Source organism: Podarcis erhardii (assembly GCF_964252035.2).
Source record: "Podarcis erhardii genome assembly, chromosome: 5".
Taxonomy (NCBI): Eukaryota; Metazoa; Chordata; class Lepidosauria; order Squamata; family Lacertidae; genus Podarcis; species Podarcis erhardii.
This window is the reverse complement of record NC_138509.1, coordinates 8,173,083-8,188,933: the sequence shown is the minus strand read 5'-3', so window position 1 is coordinate 8,188,933 and position 15,851 is coordinate 8,173,083. Positions and strand designations below refer to the sequence as shown.

The window sequence follows — 15,851 nt, the reverse complement described above, 5'->3', positions numbered from 1 at the left end:
ATACGCATGCTGATTGCATGCGAGTGGGGAGTTGCCTGTGTTGAGGTTTTATAATATTTGCTCTGGTTCCCGCTGCTGGCAGGGGTGGATTTGCCGCACCTTATTTTCTTACCTTAAAAAGTCCAGCTGCTTAAGAAGCCCTGACTTCTCCCTCTGTAGCATTTCTGTCACTCTGTAAACCTCACTGAAGGAGACAAATAAAAATCATCACAATAAAACCTAATAATAACAACCATTCTTAGAGAACTGGGATCTGTGTTCTGGATTTAGTGTTGGGGTTTTTGTAAAAATAACCGGCAACCTTGGGGACGCAGGTGGCTCTGTGGTCTAAACCACTGAGCCTTGGGCTTGCCGATGAAAAGGTCGGCGGTTTGAATCCCCATGGCGGGTTGAGCTCCCGTTGCTCGGTCCCAGCTCCTGCCAACCTAGCAGTCTGAAAGCACGCCAAAAAGTGCAAGTAGATTAATAGGTACCACTCTGGCAGGAAGGTAAACGGCGTTTCCGTGCACTGCTCTGGTGTCGGTGTTCCGTTGCGCCAGAAGCAGCTTAGTCATGGTACCCGTTAGAGGTGTCCAGGAGGGTTGACTCTGTCTGGGCTAACACACCCCTCCCAACAGCGGCTTGTGCAGGATCGTGGCACCCAATCCATGTTGGGGGCGACTCCCCAGCACAAGTTTGACGCCACCAGGTTCCTATCAGGGAGCAGGAGGGCTGCCTGATGTGGGATACATGGCCAATGCCTTAGCCAAACTTTCCAGTAATCAATAAAGTCGTGGCCTAATTCAACCCAATACCAGTCCCCTGTGTTCATTCTTGTGGCCCTCCCTTCACCTGTTATGCGCCTGTGCCAGCAATGCAAATTGGACACTGTTATGTACTGAGTCTAATTAGGATCGAAAATGCAGCAGTCTGATTGGTCCTAGAACAATAGGATTCAGAATGCAGCAGTCTGATTGGTCCTAGAACAATGCAGCAGTATGATTGGTCAGCAGGAGCCACCCAATCCAGCTCCAGGTGGAAGTGAATCCACAACCTGATTGGCCTACAGGAGAATCCCGGAATTAGCCAATCATGTGCAGTCCATTGTGTAAATTATGTATATAAAGCAGATACTTTGGGGGGACTTTCATTCCTCCTCACCACTATGAGCTGAATAAAGAGCATGAAATCCACTCTCAACTCTGAGTATATTTCAGACACATTCAGCTGTATTCCAGTTCTGAGAATCACTCACATTTCCTTTTCTTCCTGCAGTTTTTTGGCCTCATCCTGGAGCATCTGCAAGTGCTGCTGTGCAATGAGGAGCTCCTGGGATGTTCTCTCCAGTTCTTCCAGCAGCCCTTTGTTTGTAAGCTTCAGCTTGGTATTTTCTACTTTGGTCTCCTGCTTGTCATTGTGCAGCTCTTTAAATTGTCCCTCTAACTGGGCGGGAAAGAAAAACAAACAAACAAATGTATTTTAAAAGTCAGTCAAGTTCATTTTTTAATTGAATGGATTGGGAACAGCAACCATAGTGCTATTAAATTTGTTTATGTGTGTGTATGCAAATTATGATGGAAATCCAACATAGTCACACTTGACTTCATAAGAGGAAACTTTGCGCAAATGAAGTGATTGGAAAAGAAAGGAACAAAAAAGCCAAGGGAGTCAAATCTCTCCAAAATGCTAGGGAGCTGTTTAAAAACACAGTATTAAAAGTTCAGCTGAAATGTATAATGCATGTCAGGAAAGCAACCCAGAGACAAAAAGATGCTAGTGTGCTTAACAACTAAAGTCAATGAAGCTATTAGAGGCAAGAAAACTTCATTTAGGAAATGGAAGTCTTGTTCAGACGAGAACAAAAAGAAACAAAGTTTTGTGTTAGATGGCAGCCCCTTTCATTCTGACTTTCCTTTGTCACAATCAGCGCTGTTTCTGTTCGACTGCAGTTCAGTTTCTGCTGAATACTAAGTTATTCATCTTGCTGTCAGCTATTTAACATAGGTTACGCAAGTTATGCTACTTATTTACATAACTTATATTCATGTCAGGTTAAAGAAAAAATCAAAACATTTCAAAAAGAAACCATTGGATACGTATCAGGAATGCATTCTTTCAAAGATAGTTGCAAACAGATGAAGACAGAACAGCAGAAAGCAGCCTCTTGATTATTTAGGATGTGAGAGCTGCTTTACCAAGAAAGCAAAAAACAAAATGGTGTCCTGCTGTAATAAATATAATTACAATTCTCCCACTCACATGTCAAGTTTTGCCAAGCACGCAAACAAACAAAATTTTCTCTGTATCTGCATCTCACTTACTCTTTTCTGTTTCTGAGCCAGTTGTTCCAGTTCCTGCTCTTTCGCTGTAAGCTTATGCTCCAGATCCTGACTTCGGGACTGAAACCTTTCTGTGTCCTGTAAAATTAGAAGAAATTACTGTAAGAGCACCAGGGTATGAAAGATGGAGGGCACAAGGAGAAGGGGACGACAGAGGACGAGATGGTTGGACAGTGTTCTCGAAGCTACCAGCATGAGTTTGACCAAACTGCGGGAGGCAGTGGAAGACAGGAGTGCCTGGCGTGCTCTGGTCCATAGGGTCAAGAAGAGTCGGACACGACTAAACGACTAAACAACAACAAAAAAGGCATGTGATCATGTTCCCAGTATTCCATCTGTATATTATAACCACTTTTTGCCCATTTAATAATGCATTCTTTGTTGAAATTTGAAATGCAAGAACACATTAAATGGTTATAAATTTTTGCAATAACAGATTCTTCATCTGTACACAGTTGGTTTCGAAATATCATTTTTCGTTCTATACCAAAGGTCTCTTTATCCAACTTAAATCTCTCTGTTAATTGTAAATGAGAAAAAACAATTGAAGGCCATAAACTGCTATTAACTGTTTCCTTGTTTTAATTTTACAGTCTCTTTGACTCCGCTCTAATAACTCTTGATAAGTTAACCATTTCTCTTTGCCTGTCTCCTCTTTTCTAGGAAATGGTTCTTGTGTTGAAATCCATAAGGGTATCTTTGCACATAACCTATACTTATTTCTAAAGGGACGCGGGTGGCGCTGTGGGTTAAACCTCAGCACCTAGGACTTGCCGATCGCATGGTCGGCGGTTCGAATTCCCGCGATGGGGTGAGCTCCCGTCGTTCGGTCCCAGCTCCTGCCCATCGAAAGCACCCTTAAGTGCAAGTAGATAAATAGGTACCGCTTCATAGCGGGAAAGTAAACGGCGTTTCTGTGTGCTGCGCTGGTGCTGGCTCGCCACAGCAGCTTCGTCACGCTGGCCACATGACCCGGAAGTGTCTCCGGACAGCGCTGGCCCACGGCCTCTTAAGTGAGATGGGCGCACAACCTTAGAGTCGGACACGACTGGCCCGTACGGGCAGGGGTACCTTTACCTTTACCTTTTATACTTATTTCTAGTCCATATTCTTAATATGGTACATCTAACAAAATGATTTTTGAAGGCCACATTAACTTTGACTTTATCATATCACAAGCATATCGTACAAGAATATGAGCAAGGCATGTGTGCATTAAATATTAGCTTACTTCACTTTGCATGGGTTTTTTGTTGTCTGTTCTCCCTACTTGAGATAAATCATTTAAATCAGTGTCTCATATCTCTATGTCTATGCTCTTTGTGCAAATGAACTTTAAGCGTCTTCACTCTCCTTATTTTTTTTAACATATTTTTTATTAAAGATTTCTTGGTTTACAAAAGTATGTGCAATGTCTCTTTTTTCAAGTTACATTTTCTACAGATCAGTAGCATTTGCTGAAACATTAGTGTTACATTAGGAAGAAAGGGGGGAAGAGGTGGAGGGGGCCGTGGTGAGTGGGGGTGGGGTGGGGTGGCGATGTATCTATTTTACTTAATGTATGTGTGGAATTTTGTGTCAGCGTCGCTTGTGCGGGTTCTCTTTACTATTTCCTTGTGTTCCTTTGGTGGTGAGAGAGGTTGGGGTGTGGTTGTTTGTTTGTGACTGGCTGTGGTGAACTTTGTTTGCATGTGTGAGTGGGGTGGGTGGGTGTTTTTAAGTCAGGTCAGCCATATTGATTTGTATACTGTTGGTGGATTCTTGTCGTTGTCTTGTTGGGCTGTGTATTTGATAAAGGGGAGCCATACCGGGGTGAAGGTGTCTTCTTCGATTTGTGCCAGTGTCAGTTTCAGTTTATTGGTTAATTTTTCTAGTAAGGCTGTTTCCCATACTATTTGGTACCATTGGTCCATGTTGACTCCTGACAGGTCTCTCCAGTGTCTGGCTATGATACTTCTGGCTGCTGAGAGTAGGTGGGTTATGAGCTCTTTGTGATGTGAGTGGGCATTATAATCTTGTAAGATGTTTAGTAGGGCCAGTTCTGGGGTGACTTCTAATACTTGCTTAGTTATGTTACATATTTCTCGTAGGGTTGTTGTCCAGAATAATTGGATTTTGGGGCACTCCCACCACATGTGGAGGTATGTGCCTGTGCAGGTACACCCTCTCCAGCATTTTGGTGAGGTTCCTGGGTGTATTAGCGCTAGTTTCCTTGGTGTTAGGTACCACCTGTAAGTGAGTTTCAGAGTGAGTTCTTTCCTTTTCGTTGATTATTACATTACAGCAGCTGAGAAGAAATCCATGATAAAATGCTGCGAATAAGGAACTTGCCTTCAAAAGGAATTTTTCTTTCTCATTTTTGATCTGCTGTTCCATTTCCTCATAGAGATGCTGGATTTCCTCATCATAGGCGGCAATCTTCCTAGACAGAAAGAGAAAAGTACATCAGGTGAAATTCTTGCTGCAGTAGTGGCTTTTGGATTCATATATAAGGAGCCAATCCCACATTTTTACTTCTGAGTACTTGTGTGTGTGTATTTCAGTGGGAGGAGGAAGATTTTTCTGAATAAAAGTTGTGTTGTGCTAAATTCTGTCCCTCGTGCAATTATTTCTTCATTCCATTTTTTATCTTTATTCAGCTCTTCAGCCAAAACAGGCTTCCAAATCATGAAAATAGGGTAGGTTACCCACCAGCCAGAGTTACCTTGTTTTTCAGAGCTGTGAGAACCTCATTTACTCCTCTTTTCCTTTTCATTTTATTGTAAAACGATGTGCAAAGCCGAGAGTCAGAGCAGCCATCACAAATGTGCTGCCTGTGAGACTTTGTTAAGAGTGCTGTAACTTTGGTGCCCCATAAATTATTGCAAGTTGTTGATCACCAATTACAATTGGTGGTTTGTGACAAAGAAAAAGAAAAACCTTTTAAGTGCACTTGTTAGTAATGCCCCCCCCCCCCGACGTTTCCTCCTTAAAGGTTTAAACTTGTGAAAACCAGGTGCTTTGGGCTACCAGAACTCTGTTCTCCCAGAGCCGAAACAGAAGTCTGAGGACAGGAAGATACATGGATGGAGAAGCAAGGTGTTTTAGTAAATATTTTCCCCCCAACTTTGACCTCTTAACTCAGATGGAGCAATTTTTGAGAACCATTTCAGTAATTGAGAGGGGCGGGCGGGCAGGGAGAAATAGGTTATAGTGGTTTCCAGTGGTGGATGGTTGCCAAGAAAATCACCAGCAGTAGCAGCTCTTCCTTCATTCTCTGTTAAACTTAGTTTTGCAGCGGGAACAGCCCAGCAGGTAAAAAAGGTAAAGGACCCCTGGACGGTTAAGTCCAGTTAAAGGAGACTATGGGGTTGCGGCGCTCATCTCGGTTTCAGGACCAGAGAGCCGGTATTTGTCCACAGACAGCTTTTTAGGTCATGTGGCCAGCAGGACTAAACCACTTCTGGCGCAACAGAACATCATGATGGAAACCAGAGCACATGGAAATGCCGTTTACCTTCCCACCGGAGCAGTACCTATTAATCTAATTGCACTTTTTTACGTGCTTTCGAACTACTAGGTTGGCAGGAGCAGGGACCGAGCAATGGGAGCTCACCCCGTCGCGGGGATTCGAACCGCTGACCTTCTGATTGGCAAGCTCAAGAGGCTCAGTGGTTTAGACCACAGCGCCACCTGCACTGTTAAACTTAATTTTGCAGTGGGAACAGCCCAGCATATCTAAGAGATGGATGGGAGGGAAGGAGCTGCCTCTTGTGGCAGCAACAAAACTGTTTAAGAAAGAAAACAGAAGAGGCAGGTGCTTTTGTCACTGTTTTTCCAGGCAAAACACTGGAAACTGTTAGGATTTTCTCTCTCACACCCCCACACATACTTTGGTCCACCTCCATCCCCAAATCTGTGATGACAAAGTGCTACACAGAACCTTAGTGCTGCTGTTGTTGTTGTTTAGTCGCTTAGTCGTGTCTGACTCTTCGTGACCCCCTGGACCAGAGCACGCCAGGCACTTCTGTCTTCCACTGCCTCCCGCAGTTTGGTCAAACTCATGCTGGTAGCTTCGAAGACACTATCCAACCATCTCGTTCTCTGTTGTCCCCTTCTCCTTGTGCCCTCCATCTTTCCCAACATCAGGGTCTTTTCCAGGGAGTCTTCTCTTCTCGTGAGGTGGCCAAAGTATTGGAGCCTCAGCTTCACGATCTGTCCTTCCAGTGAGCACTCAGGGCTGATTTCCTTCAGAATGGATACGTTTGATCTTCTTGCAGTCCATGGGACTCTCAAGAGTCTCCTCCAGCACCATAGTGCTTACTTACCTTAAGTAAGTACTTACCTTAGCGCTACTCAAAGCAAACTGCCACCCCGAGTCCTGGCAAGACAAAACCTATGGGTGCTTCTGCACCAGCTGTTTACTTCCTATCTGCCCCCCCCCCAAGCATTTAGGATATCATAAAAAGCACTAACCTATTCAGGACACGCTCCAATTCACTCTTCTCATTATCAGCTTCTTGAAGCTGAGAGAAAACTTTTGTCAGGAACTCTTCAAAACTAGACAGTAAATGTGGCTCATCCTTCCTCAGGTGAGACCAGAGTTGCTTTATGTCACTCTCGCTGGAGAAAGAAAGGAAAAGGAATCTGTGTTACTTGCGTGGTTCCTGTAGCAGCAAAAGTTTCAGCATTTGCGTATCGCAAAGCAAAAATCACATCACTATTGTAGTCATGAGGCCTATTATATGCTTGCCGCCACGATGAAATTATAAAATCAGGACAATGTATCCTATCAATATGAAAGTTGGCAGGGATAATTGACCTGGTGAGAGGCATGATAACTTGATAAAAATATAAAAGAAAGAATGGTCAAGGAATTATTATTATTATTATTATTATTATTATTATTATTATTATTATACCCTGCCCATCTGGCTAGGTTTCCCCAGTCTGAGTGGCTCACAGCACATACCAGAACATACTAAAACACCAGACATTAAAAAACTTACCATGCTGGGCTGAGTTTTTATGCTCATCCAAAACGTAACAGAAAAAAGGAGAAATTGAAGGTAAGATTTTGTCATATTTTAGCAGAGTCCTGTGGTGCCACTTGGTAGGTGTATCTACTAGTCTCAGAATGACTAAGTGCAAAAATAGAAGATGGGAAAAGCCATTGCGAGAAGCAAAGCTACAGGGAACCAGGCAGAGGGCCTTCTCGGTAGTGGCGCCCGCCCTGTGGAACGCCCTTCCAGCAGATGTCAAAGCGATAAACAACGACCTGACATTCAGAAGACATCTTAAGTTCAGGGAAGTTTTTAACGTGTGATTTTACTGTATTTTTGGTGTCTATGGAAGCCGCCCAGAGTGGCTGGGGAGGCCCAGCCAGATGGGCGGGGTATAAATAATAAATAATAAATCATCATCATCATCATCATCATTTTCTCCTGCTCGGGAGGGTAGGACCCAAACAAATAGCTTGAAATTACGACCTGCTTTAAAGCAGAGATTGGATGCTGTTCTGTGGAGCTTTCAGCAACCAAAGGAAGGGACTTAAGCTGACTGTCTTTGCTTTGCTCTGTTCTTTATTACTTCATCCTATTAATAAAACCTGTTTCTTAAACAACTGTCCTGGTGTGTTTTGGGTCCATATCTAAAAACAACCTCTGTCCCTTGGCTGAACAACGCCCCTGTAGCTTAAGTTCATTAGCTGCAGTCCTGCCCTCTGGGGAGGCTGAAGACAATTCGTTGTACTCGTCTTTGTGACAATAATTCGGGTGTTTGAAAACTGCCTTCATGTCTCCCTCGCAGAGTTACCCACTCTATGCTAAACATACTGGTTCTTCATGGACCTTATTTTGCATGACTTGGCAGTCCTCCTCTGAATCTGTTCCCATTTGCCTGAGGAGTGGCACTACCCATGGCTGCACCAGACCTTCCTGCAACTGTGGCGGGCCTCGTGGCGTCCTCCCGCAGTGTGACGTCACACATGCGCATCATATGCATGACATCACACACATGCGACAGCCCCCCAAAAGTTGGGCGGAACATGGCACTTATGGTTCACTTCTCTGCGTCCAAGCAGTCCATGAAGCGGGGAAGCCAAAGGGGAATAGGAAGGCTCCAAAAAGACTGAACCTGTGAATTTAGCTCTGAATTAGCTGCTTAATGTACTGGAGCGGAGAACTCTGTGAAACCTCAAGACAAAGAAATGTAGAGTTTAGGACTGCAGGGCTGCACAGAAGGTAAGCAACAGGACTGAGAGGAACCACAGCTTTCTTGTTTTCTGCTGCACTGAGAGATTTGGTGTCCAAATTGCCAAGTGGAAATCCTAAAGAAGGTCGCTCTTTGTGTTGTGTCTTTTTCACAGTTATCTTGCAAGTGCAGATAGGGGATACTGCACATACAACCCGAGATGCTACAGCCCCCCAAAGTACAGCGCCGTGTGATTCTTGTGATTCTCGGTTGTTTTTTGACAACACTTACTCTTCTAAGATATTGTTAGCGCCAAGCCTCTCCATAAGATTCGAGAACTGATATTCCTCTTCATTGCTTTCCATGCTGTTTTGTTTCCATTCAGACTGATACACATTTTCAGTTTCACATTCTTGTGTGTCGGAAACAGATGCCGTCCGACCCAACAAAAACTGACCTACAAATTAAAAAGAGTTCATTTATAGAGGGGTTTTTTCCTCTGGTGGCAGATGACAGAAACTATGACACCACAGGACTGGTGTAAAATAAATCAAATAAAGGTTTTATTACAAAAACAACAAAGCTTGTGGGTGTTTTCTCTTCAGGCAAAATTCAAACTGCAACTTTTCCTCCCTTTGTAGTCATGACCAGCTGTTCCTAATCTGCCCAGAGCTCACACCCAGAACTCACGGAAACAGTTCTTAAAGTTACAAACATCTTTACTGTTTCTTTGCAGAATGACTCCCAACATTCATCTGATAAAATGTTTGGCCCTCAGGATAATTCCAAGGATTGAAAATATTGATTTACAACAGCCTGGAAAATAAATTACGCAACTCTCAAAACTAGGTTCTACAAGGTAACGGTAAAGGTAAATGTAAAGGATCCCTGGACGGTTAAGTCCAGTCAAAGGCGACTATGGGGCTGTGGCGCTCATCTTGCTTTCGGGCCGAGGGAGCCAGTGTTTGTCCACAGACAGCTTTCCAGGTCATGTGGCCAGCATGAGTAAACTGCTTCTGGCACAACGGGACACCGTGACGGAAACCAGAGCACACAGAAACACCATTTTTCTTCCCAACACAGCGTAACCAATTTATCTACTTGCACTGGCATGCTTTTGAACTGCTAGGTTGGCAGGAGCTGGGAAAGAGCAATGGGAGCTCACTCCGTCGCAGAGATTCGAACCGCCAACCTACTTATCGGCAAGCCCAAGAGGCTCAGTGGTTTAGACCACAGTGCCACCCGTGTCCCAGATTCTACAAGAGGAATGTTGTTGGACTCCCATTGGTTCCCGGCAGCCTGGTGAAGGATGGATGATGATGGAAGTTGTACTTCAACAGCATCTGCAGGGCCAGATTTCCATTGGGTAAAATCAATAGGGTAAAAATCAAATCAATGGGTAAAATCAAATCAATGGAATGTTTAAGATTCCACCTAAACATTAGGAAGAACTTCCTGACAGTAAGAGCTGTTCGACAGTGGAATTTGCTGCCAAGGAGTGTGGTGGAGTCTCCTTCTTTGGAAGTTTTAAGCAGAGGCTTGACAACCATATGTCAGGAGTGCTCTGATGGTGTTTCCTGCTTGGCAGGGGGTTGGACTCGATGGCCCTTGTAGTCTCTTCCAACTCTATGATTCTATGATTCTATGATTCAATTTCCATTGGGTAAAATCAATTGATGCTTTTGAATTATGGTGTTGGAGGAGACTCTTGAGAGTCCCATGGACTGCAAGAAGATCAAACCTCTCCATTCTGAAGGAAATCAGCCCTGAGTGCTCACTGGAAGGACACATCCTGAAGCTGAGGCTCCAATACTTTGGCCACCTCATGAGAAGAGAAGACTCCCTGGAAAAGACCCTGATGCTGGGAAAGATGGAGGACACAAGGAGAAGGGGACGACAGAGGGTGAGATGGTTGGATGGTGTTCTCGAAGCTATGAACATGAGTTTGACCAAACTATGGGAAGCAGTGGAAGACAGGAGTGCCTGGCATGCTCTGGTCCATGGGGTCACGAAGAGTCGGACACGACTAAACGACTAAACAACAACAATAAAATCAATAGCCGTTGGTGAGTATGGCAGAGCTGTGGAGCCACTTACCTGAAACTAGCATCACTGCAGCAGACCTGGACAGGGCAGGAGTGAAGCAGAGCAGCACTGAGGCCGAGGCGGAACTGGCCAAGTCAATCTGGAACTGGCAGGTGCACAGTCACAATATTGCAACTGCCCTGCCCCACCCTTGTCCCGTCCAGGTAAACTGCAGTGAGACCAGTGCCAGGAAGAGGAGCTCTATCCTCCCCCAAGCCATGACGGGATAATCTAAACGAATGAATGGGTGTGCTCTGCGAGGCCACCAAATTAGCTGAGTCTGGCTATTCAGATCAGTTAATAGGTTATTGGCCCTGTTGTAGCTGAAAGAGTGTCTCCACCCCCATCATTCTGAGGTCCAGCTCCAAGGGCCTTCTGGTGGTTCCCTCACTGCAAGAAGCAAGGTTACTTAGTGGCGCTTGCCCTGTGGAATGCCCTCCTACCAGATGTCAAGGAAATAAAGAACTACCTGACTTTAGAAGACATCTGAAGGCAGCCCTGTTATGGGAAGTTTTTAATGTTTGATGTTTTATTGTGTTTTTAATATTCTGCTGGGAGCTGCCCAGAGTGGCTGGAGAAACCCAGCCAGATGGGCGGGGTATAAATAATAAGTCATCATCATCATCTGAAAGGTCTTTGAAGCACCATTTTCATTTTAGAACTTACTAAATCCTGTGGAAAATTCCTCCGGAGTAAGTGAACCATTGCCATCTGCATCCAGAGTATCAAATACATTCTCCAGCTCTTCCAAACTAAGAGGTAGCTCACCATGAAGCCTCTGAAATGACAAATTGCTCCTCGTATGAAAATGAATTTCAGTTAATGTAAATCTTAAAGTCAGACAACAACAAATAATTTAGATTTGCAGAAGATTGCCTGGTCAACTAAATGACACAACGCTCCACAAAGCTGCATTGTACACTTTACCTGCATGTCACAACGAGCAATGAATCCTTTGCCTTCTACATCACAGATCTGAAAGCACTCATGTGCTTTTGCTAACATATCCAGTTGTGCTCCTGAATTCCCATCATCTGCTTTGCTGCTTTCTGCATTTTCTTGTGTCCCACGAGGAGCAATGACTCTTTTCTTTCTTTCCATCTTCACCGCTTTGATTGCAGAAGCATTTCAGGAAGCAACCATATAGTTTGGTCTCCAATTTCGGCCCCGCACCTGAATCTGAAAGAAATAAAACATATCTCAACATTGCTCTCCTTCACCTTTTAGCAACCACCTCTCTTTAGGTAGCTGCTGAAGCACAGCAGAAGGAAGGGGTCTCTTTTATTGAACAAAATGGCCACCAAGATCTCTTCCTTTCATAGAGTGAACAACTCAAACTGCAAATAGGTCAATGAATGGAAAAGTGGGGTTGGGGAAGATGGAGCACATCTAGAAATTATATCAAAAATAAAGCCAGCCTGATCAAAAATGGTAAACACAGATTTTTTACCTTTAATACTGTTATGAATTTGTGGGTGCCAGACAGTTATAATCTCTGGATTCAGGAAGTGTTAACAGCTAATTAAGACGGGCTGCCTTCCTGTTTGAGGTGATCGCCTGGGTGATGGGCCATTAAGAGAACAAGGGATCAAGGGGCTCGGTGTGAGACGTCTCCCCTGTAAACCAGAGTTTGGAGTAGAGAGATTAGTAAGATGTGATGTGAATTAGAAGGAAAGCAACAAAGCCAGATAGGCACAGAATGATATTTGATGTCTGTTTGAATGCAAGGCTGTAGCTATAGGAGAAGCACAACCCTTCTGAGGTGTTGATGCTTTGAACCCCTCCACCATAGGCTCAAGCTGTAGATATGTGTAAATAAACCATATATCCTAAAGACACCACAGTCTCCTCTGTGCCTCATTCCCAAAAGGAAACAGAGATGCTGGATAAGTGCCTGGAACCCCTGACATATTGCACGACTCAGAGTTTGGGGTTGCGTGCAACAAAATCTTCCCCTATTATAGGGTTAGGGAATCTGTGGCCTCCCAGATGTTACTGTACTCCCATTTCCATCAGCATGGCCAATGGTCAGGGATGATGGGAACTGTAGTTAGAAGAAGCCCTCCCTTATTTTAATTCCTTAGTTCTAATCTATGTCATTGCAATATTGTCCTCTGAACCCAATGTATTTTCATGTTTAAAGGTAAAGGACCTCTGACAGTTAAGTCCAGTCGCGGACGACTCTGGGGTTGTGGCGCTCATCTCGCTTGACTGGCCGAGGGAGCCGGCGTTTGTCAGCAGACAGTTTTTCCAGGGCATGTGGCCAGCAGGACTTAGCCGCTTCTGGCAAAACCAGAGCAGTGCACGGAAACGCCATTTAGAATAGAATAGAATAGAATAGAATAGAATAGAATAGAATAGAATAGAATTTATTATTTATACCCCGCCTATCCGGCTGGGTTTAACCAGCCACTCTGGGTGGCTTCCAACAAAGTATTAAAATACAGTGGTCTAAAAAAATTCTTTTAAAAAAATACAGTGGTCTGTTAAACATTAAAAGCTTCCCTAAAGAGGGCTGCCTTCAAATGTCTTCTAAAAGTCTGGTAGTTGTTTACCTTCCCGCCGGAGCAGTACCTATTTATCTACTTGCACTGTGTGCTTTCGAACTGCTCTGTTGGCAGGAACTGGGGCAGAGCAACGGGAGCTCACCCCGTCGCAGGGATTCGAACCACCAACCTTCTGATCGACAACTCCTAGGCTGAGTGGTTTAGAGCACAGTGCCACCCCCATCCCTTTTTTTTCACGTATAGTTCACAGGAAGAGTAGGATGTGCAGGTGGGAGAACATTAAATATTCAGTGACAATTTTCAGACCATTTCACCCAGCATGTAAAAATGCAAAAATGCATTGAGCACAATTTTTCATCCATTACCTGGTAATATATCAGACTTAACTAAACAGAAGCTCCTCCCTTTTTATTACCTTTGCTTTTCTCTGTCCCGTGTTAGATCCTGTTTGTATAAAAGTGTAAACACAGGTCACTTGAGTCACAGGACAAGAGAATAAACTCTTAAGAGCCTTATCTCCCAACACATTGCACTAGCAAATAATTACTTAGGGTGGTTTCCACTTCCATAAACCCACTAGTGTTTCTTTTATAATTCCTAATAGTTAATATAGTATAATATTGTTATGAGTTGGGGCAGCTGTATGCCTCAGCCCCTTTCTAATTCCTGGATCCAGCACCAATTCAATTCCTGGTGAGGTAATGACCCTCTAAATATGGGCCATTAAGCTAACAAAGGAAGTGGCTCTGTGCCAGATATCAAATAGGTGGGCCTTCCTCAACTCACTGGTAGTTAGAAAGAGAGAGACTAGAGTTGAGAGTTGAACTTAATGAGCTAGAACCTGGAAGCTGACAAGACTGCAGGCTGGGCAGCTGGGAGACAGAACTAGGCTATTATTATTATTATTATTATTAATAAAATTTATATATACTCCCCTAAACCCGGGGGTCTCAGGGCAGTTCATGGATTAAAATCAAGATGTAAAACCACAAAATACATAAAAATGAAAGCAACAACCCAATAGCCCCCCCCCAACCAAAAACACACATTTTAAAAGGGTATAGGATGTCAATCAGGTCAACCAGAGGCCTGGTTAAAAAGGAACGTTTTTGCCTTGCGCTAAAGGTATATAATGAAGGCACCAGGCGAACTTCCATGGGGAGAGCAGTGCCACCATAGAATCATAGAATCATAGAGTTGGAAGAGACCACAAGGGCCATAGAGTCCAACCCCCTGCCAAGCAGGAAACACCATCAGAGCACTCCTGACATATGGTTGTCAAGCCTCTGCTTAAAGACCCCCAAAGAAGGAGACTCCACCACACTCCTTGGCAGCAAATTCCACTGTCGAACAGCTCTTACTGTCAGGAAGTTCTTCCTAATGTTTAGGTGGAATCTTCTTTCTTGTAGTTTGGAACCATTGCTCCGTGTCCGCTTCTCTGGAGCAGCAGAAAACAACCTTTCTCCCTCCTCTATGTGACATCCTTTTATATATTTGAACATGGCTATCATATCACCCCTTAACCTCCTCTTCTCCAGGCTAAACATGCCCAGCTCCCTTAGCCGTTCCTCATAAGGCATCGTTTCCAGGCCTTTGACCAAGAAGGATGCCATGGGTATACCATATATCATAAAGACACTACTGTTTCCGCTATTCCTCATTCTGAAGGGAACCAAATCCTGGGTTAAGGGGCCTGGAACTGCTGGAATTTTGCACCGCTCGGAGACTAGGGTGGCAGGCAACATTATACAGCAGTACCTAAGGACATGAGCTTTGAGCTAGCATGCTCATTTGTGGGAAGTGGCTGTGGCTCGCAAGCATGCGCCCTTGTCGGTTCAGAAACTCACATGTGCCTGTAGCATGTCTAAGTTAAGTGGGGGTGGGTGGGTGACGAAATTGGTGTGACCACAGGAAACATAACGGCCACTTCAAGGGTGAGTTCATTCTGAGCATTTTCACCCACCCCCAAACTTTTTGTAACTAAAAGAAAGAACACGGAAGGTGGAAGGGAAAATAAGAAGGAAGGAAGGAAGGAAGGAAGGAAGGAAGGAAGGAAGGAAGGAAGGAAGGAAAACAACACAGGAAGGAAGGAAGACAGGAAATTTGGGGAAATGAAAAATACAGGGAGTGAGCAAGAAAAATAGAAGTGCTTTGAAAAGAATGGGGGAGTAATGGGGTGCCCTCTGTTATCTGGGGTAATATTAGCAACCTTCCTTGACCTATAGTTGGGTACTGAGACTTTCCTTCCTCCACAAAGCATAACCACATACTCTTCAATGTTCCTCAGATGAAAATAGGGACATTTCTCACTCCCCCCTGCAGCTGACCCTCCTCAACACAGCAAATGAAGTGAGAGAGATATTTCTACACACATATTTGATTTTTGTTTTTGTTTTTGTTTTGTTTTTTGTCTCAAGTTGGTGAGAAGATGCCATGACACTAGAATTCATGGACATCCAATTGAGCCGAATATTGGAAGATTCGGGAAAATCCTGAAAAGAAAATCCTTCTTCACCCAGAACGTAGTCAAACTATGGCACTTGATTCCACCAATGCCTAGGACTTGCTGATCAGAAGGTCGGCGGTTTGAATCCCCGCGACGGGGTGAGCTCCTGTTGCTCAGTCCCTGCTCCTGTCAACCTAGCAGTTCAAAAGCACGTCAAAGTGCAAGTAGATAAATAGGTACCGCTCCAGTGGGAAGGTAGACGGCATTTCCGTGCGCTGCTCTGGTTTGCCAGAAGCGGCTTAGTCATGCTGGCCACATGACCCG

The 15,851-nt window shown here is 44.3% G+C and overlaps 1 protein-coding gene across 2 annotated transcripts in view; it reads right to left on the bottom strand.

Annotated features, from left to right (window-relative positions):
* The window catches only part of CRACR2A (calcium release activated channel regulator 2A), a 41,414-nt gene that overhangs the window by 16,575 nt on the left and 8,988 nt on the right, over window positions 1-15,851 (bottom strand). For both annotated transcript variants that reach the window (XM_081860961.1, XM_081860960.1), the window contains 8 exons: window positions 11,502-11,753; window positions 11,241-11,352; window positions 8,781-8,946; window positions 6,774-6,920; window positions 4,650-4,740; window positions 2,301-2,396; window positions 1,235-1,422; window positions 113-184 (listed from right to left, as the gene is read on the bottom strand). In XM_081860961.1, coding sequence (XP_081717087.1) covers window positions 113-184; window positions 1,235-1,422; window positions 2,301-2,396; window positions 4,650-4,740; window positions 6,774-6,920; window positions 8,781-8,946; window positions 11,241-11,352; window positions 11,502-11,675 — 1,046 coding nt within the window. In that variant the 5' untranslated portion in view covers window positions 11,676-11,753. The remainder of the gene's footprint in view (window positions 1-112; window positions 185-1,234; window positions 1,423-2,300; window positions 2,397-4,649; window positions 4,741-6,773; window positions 6,921-8,780; window positions 8,947-11,240; window positions 11,353-11,501; window positions 11,754-15,851) is intronic.